The 5061-nt window shown below is 41.8% G+C and overlaps 1 protein-coding gene across 1 annotated transcript in view; it reads left to right on the forward strand.

Annotated features, from left to right (window-relative positions):
* The window catches only part of LOC107728801 (peregrin-like), a 20268-nt gene extending 17654 nt beyond the window's left edge, over positions 1-2614 (forward strand). The window contains exons 14-16 of the mRNA XM_016539075.1: positions 194-327; positions 403-518; positions 1498-2614. Coding sequence (XP_016394561.1) covers positions 194-327; positions 403-518; positions 1498-1698 — 451 coding nt within the window. The 3' untranslated portion in view covers positions 1699-2614. The remainder of the gene's footprint in view (positions 1-193; positions 328-402; positions 519-1497) is intronic.
* The last annotated feature ends 2447 nt before the right edge of the window (positions 2615-5061 follow it).

The following is a 5061-nucleotide window of genomic DNA, read 5'->3' on the forward strand; positions in this document are numbered from 1 at the left end:
TACACTCACTCGCATACATACACACACACACACACACACTCACTCGCATACACACATACACACACACTCACTCGCATACACACACACACACACACACGAACAAATAGCTGTTGATCTGTTTGAAGAGAGCGGGGTGATGTGTGCATGCGGATCATGCGAGTGTCATCTATTGCTGTTGTTCTTCTCTCGGCAGCACCACTCCTTCTAAACAGGGCCGTGGAAAAGCCTCGTTCTCACGCTCTGCCTTTCAGGAGGACAGCAGCGAGGAAACGTCCGGCACGGAGAATGACTCCTACTCCATGGGAGGATCCCGAGGAGTGTCTCACTGTGAGTGCAGCAGACGCACTTCAGACCGGCCCGCATGCGTTCTGTCTGTGGCCTGACCCGTGTGTGTGTTTGCAGTGGTTCGGGGCCGGGGCCGCTCTGGATGCTGGATGGGTTCAGATGACTACAGCTCTCTGGACGCTCTGGATCTGGTGTGGGCCAAGTGCAGAGGATACCCATCATACCCCGCTCTGGTGAGTGTCACACTGCATGCTCTCGTCCACGAAAGCTGCACCTAACGCAGACTTCAAGGCAAGCGCTTTCACTCTGCTTTCATTTGATCAGTCTCATGAAGCCTGTCGATGAACATGTCGGAGTCGTGTTTCATTCCAAAAAGGAAGCATGAAGCAGCAGTCATTTTGAAGAATGTATTGCTCATTACTCCAAAGAAATAAATGTGGCCGGCTCCATCAGTTTGAGTGGGTTTGACTCTCACATTTTGAGTTTCGTGCACTGAATGAAAAGGAAAGCCTCTGTTTCTGCTCTAGATCGTTGATAAGATAATCCTGGAGGCTGTCATAAAAACTGTTCTGGCATTTTTTGACCAAATTAGGAGATGTATTCATGCATACATTAAACTCTTAAGACAGGTTGACTAAAATATCATGCATGTGAAATACAGTGCATATATGTAAAATGATTTCATCTATATGCTCTTGAAGTAAATGAAAATCTATGCACATGGCTCTCCTGAGGTGCATGTTGTTTTATAGCATCTTTCCGAGGTTGAAACGCTCTCTACATCTCATCTGATGTTCATTATTAATTTATTTATACACTGTAATTTTGTTGTAAAGAGGAGCTGATCAGAGACACTATGCATTGCTTCCATCTGAATTGCAGAGCTAAAAAACAATAGTTGTAATTCCATAGTAACATTTGAACAGCCAAAACAAGTATTTAATATATAATAACTCATTTTGATGGAGCACATTAGGTTTTGTTTTTCCCATTGGCATGTTGTACCGTTCTGGGCTGGACTGTGGAACAACAAATAACCCAAAATACTCAAATGGATCTAACTGCAGCACTTCACCTGTAGTCTATCAGACATGTTGAGTTCTGTTCCCTCTACGACCGAAGTTCAACAGAAGGTGCTGTTGCTGTGTGTGTCCAGCAGGGGCCGCTTCAGTCCACTCTTCTCATTTTGAGACGTGTGATATCTTCCCACAGATCATTGATCCCAAGATGCCACGGGAGGGTGTGTTCCACCGGGGCGTCCCGATTCCTGTCCCGCCGATAGAGGTGCTGAAGCTGGGAGAGCAGATGACGCAGGAGGCGCGCGAGCATCTCTTCCTCGTGCTCTTCTTCGACAACAAGAGGACCTGGTTAGTTACACGCTCATGCTCTTCCTCCTGCTTTTTGCACTGTTAGGACACACACACAAATGTTTGTGTCTGTCAAAAATGCTCATACATTTAAGAGGAACCACAATTACACTACTCTTCAAATGTTTGGGCTCAGAAATTAATAGCTTTATTCATCAAGGACCCATTAAATTGTTCAAAAGTGACAGTAAAAACATTTATAATGCCACAAAAGATTTCTGTTTCAAATAAATGCTGTTCTTCTGAACTTTCCACTCGCTTTCGTCCTCGTGTTTTGAAGTCGCTGCTGTGATGAGAGGAATCTTCCACACATACAGTCATACAAACTTCTCTTGGTAATTTTTCCACTGAGGTGACGGATATATTTTTCAGCATGCGGTTTATGTCTTTGATCTTGAATCTTCTCTTCACTTGCACCAGTGAGAGCAGAAATGATATTCTTACATTGATATTCAAAAACCTAGAAATGCATCTATTTCACAACTAAGTGCATTTTACTGTAATTGCCATACCATAATGACCAAAAATCTAATTCTCATTGCTGTGAAGTGTCTTAAAATTCTCATTTGAGGTTTGTTTTTTTTTTTGGTAATTTGCAGCATTTTAATGGTGATTATTCTTAATGATCACACAGTCATTACTGTTGTACAGGGGTCCTCCTGAATCATCATGGTAAATGCAGGCGGGGGTTAATGTGCTTAATATTCATTAAAATCTTAATGCAAAACATCTTAATGATCTTTCTCATTACAAGAGGCTCCATAATGCTAGTTGATGTTGATCCACTTTGACCTTCTCATGAGAGCATTGTAGCCCTGTCAGCATCTCTGTGTGCAGACAAACAGAGAGAAATAGGCCAGAGGAAATGAACATGAACATGCTGTACAGAGCTGAAAGTACATGTGGATGAGAAAAGAGACACTAAATGTGTGCGTGTGTGTGTGTGTCTTTGTGCGTGTGTGTGAGAGAGAGTGTGTGTGTGTGCGTGTGTGTGTGTGTCTGTGCGTGTGTGTGAGAGTGTGTGTGTGTGAGATTGTGTGTGTCTGTGTGCGTGTGTGTGTGTGTCTGTGTGCGTGTGTGTGAGAGAGTGTGTGTGTGTGTGCGTGTGTGTGCGCGTGCTGAACACAAGGTTTACACGACTCCAGACGGTGATGCATTTCCACTGAAACACACTCTGATGCTCTCTACTCTGGTGCTAAAGTGCTTTGGGCCCGGTGTGAAAGACGTGTGCTCAGGATGTGTGTTTAATGTTAGATGTGGCTGCAGTCATAGATACACAGTGTTTTTACCTCACACTACAGCCAGTATTCCAGATTTGATGAACACACTCTCTGTCAGCAAAAATAAAACACACCCTCGCTTGAAACAATTCAGCAGACCTGAGCTGTGTGATCTGCTGTGTGCGTGCGAGAATCCATGTGTATGCTGGTAGATGAGGCTGACGTGAAAAGCATGCTACACATTTATGCAGAGGATGCACAAGTGAAATGTGATGTATTTATTTGTTCTTCCAAATGACATTTATTCCATTTAGACACACACACACACAGAGAGACACACACACACCCTTGGCTCGAGAAACAGTGTATCTGTTGGAATTTGTCGTGTATATTTCTCTTGTGCTCTTTATTGTTCATTGAGAACGAATGAACGAACTAACTGTTGTCTGATCATGTGCCAGTTCTGTCACTGTAGAACTTTTATAAATATATATAAATAATTCATGCGATAGACTTTAATAAAAAAAGGTTTGAGTTTTGTACGTCTGTTTCTTTTTTTTTTTCTTGTTTTTGTTTTTGGCGAGTCAACTAGAATGCATGTAGAAATGGGTGTGAAACAGAGTAATCTCTGTTACTTAACCAAACCATCCAGTTCATTCCTGATTAGTAGGCTTAACCCTAACAATGTGTTTGAAAAAGATCTTCTTTTATCCTGAAAATGCTAATTACTGTTATTGCATTGGACTTTTTTGCTCACAAATGGTGATTTTTTGAGGATTTACATCGCACCCATTTTCAATGTAAGTTTTGTGTTGTTGTTTTTTTGGCTGCACAGAATCCCCCGAACTTTGCTAAATTTACAGTAACACACCCTTAGTGTTTGTGCTTCAACACGGCTCTCCTCAACAAGCCACAAGATCTGAGCTATTCTTCATTAGAAGCCAAACACTTCCAGATAGGGGTTCGTTCAAACACTAATTTGAGCAATAGTGATAGCCATGCTTGCAGACACCGCTACAAATAGAGGAAAACAGTCTTCCTGTTAGAGCACTGAATAGATGAGAGACAGAGAAATGAATGTAGGAGATGACGCAGAACTGGTTTGTGACTGACTCACACCTGTAGGACAGGTTGTTCAGAGCTGTGCTTAGCAGCTGTTCTCCTCCTCAGGCAGTGTAACCCAAACCAGCCACGGCATTGGATCTGTATTCATGCTCCTCATTCTGGTTTGGATTTGTCCTAAACCACTAACCCCGACTGTAATTACTACCTGCTCAACATACAGACTCCACCAGCACGTTCATTCTGATGCTGAATTGTGATCCGTCTCCTGCTCCTGGCTAATGTGTAACTAGAGTCATTTTCCTCGTATAATGCAAAGCGGCGGTTCGGGGTCTAACTCGCTGCACTGTACACTATATAACTACTCATTTAGAAATAGCATGTGAAACGGTATGCGTTATGCATACAGTAAGTTATATTTATATAAGGTAGGTTATTTTGTGTAAAAAAAAAAAAAAAGGTTTTGTATGCTAATTGTGTTCATTCTTGAATGTAGCTGACTGGTCACAAGATACACACTAATGCAACATTTAATTTGCGCACGGATATAAATTCTCAAAGCTGCACTTGAAAACATTTCCTTCGGGTAATGCAAATCTAGTTTCACACAGAAAGACCCAGGCTGACCCAGCCTCATTTGTCTTGTCTTGATGTGGATCTCTCGGGGACTGTTGTAATTCTATCTAGGTGTGATTGCAAAGAAAACTGTGGGTGAGGCTCGTGGGAAGAATATCCTCACAGATATAGACGCCTACCAAACTCTTAATGCACACTAACTCTGCTTTACTTGCCATTTGTGCTTGTATGTAATCACACGTTTGCAGAAGTTTCTTACAGGCATACAGTAGCTCACTGTGGAGAGAATATGCATAAATGTTCATGGATTTTGGGTCATTGATAAAACCTTTTTTTTCCTCTTGATTCATTTATTCATAAATGCATTAGAAATGCAATGCATATAGATAATGACTTAAGTTCACCTCTTCTCATATATGTGTCATACATGGATATGAAGGTCTGTAACTTGGTGGATGTAACCTAATACTGAATATTAAAGGAGAAGTTCACTTCCAGAATGAAAATTCTGTCATTAACTCACCCTCCTCTTGTTCCTAACCTGTATGAGT

This window comes from Sinocyclocheilus rhinocerous, unplaced genomic scaffold, assembly GCF_001515625.1.
Source record: "Sinocyclocheilus rhinocerous isolate Xijiao unplaced genomic scaffold, SAMN03320098_v1.1 scaffold2412, whole genome shotgun sequence".
NCBI lineage: Eukaryota > Metazoa > Chordata > Actinopteri > Cypriniformes > Cyprinidae > Sinocyclocheilus > Sinocyclocheilus rhinocerous.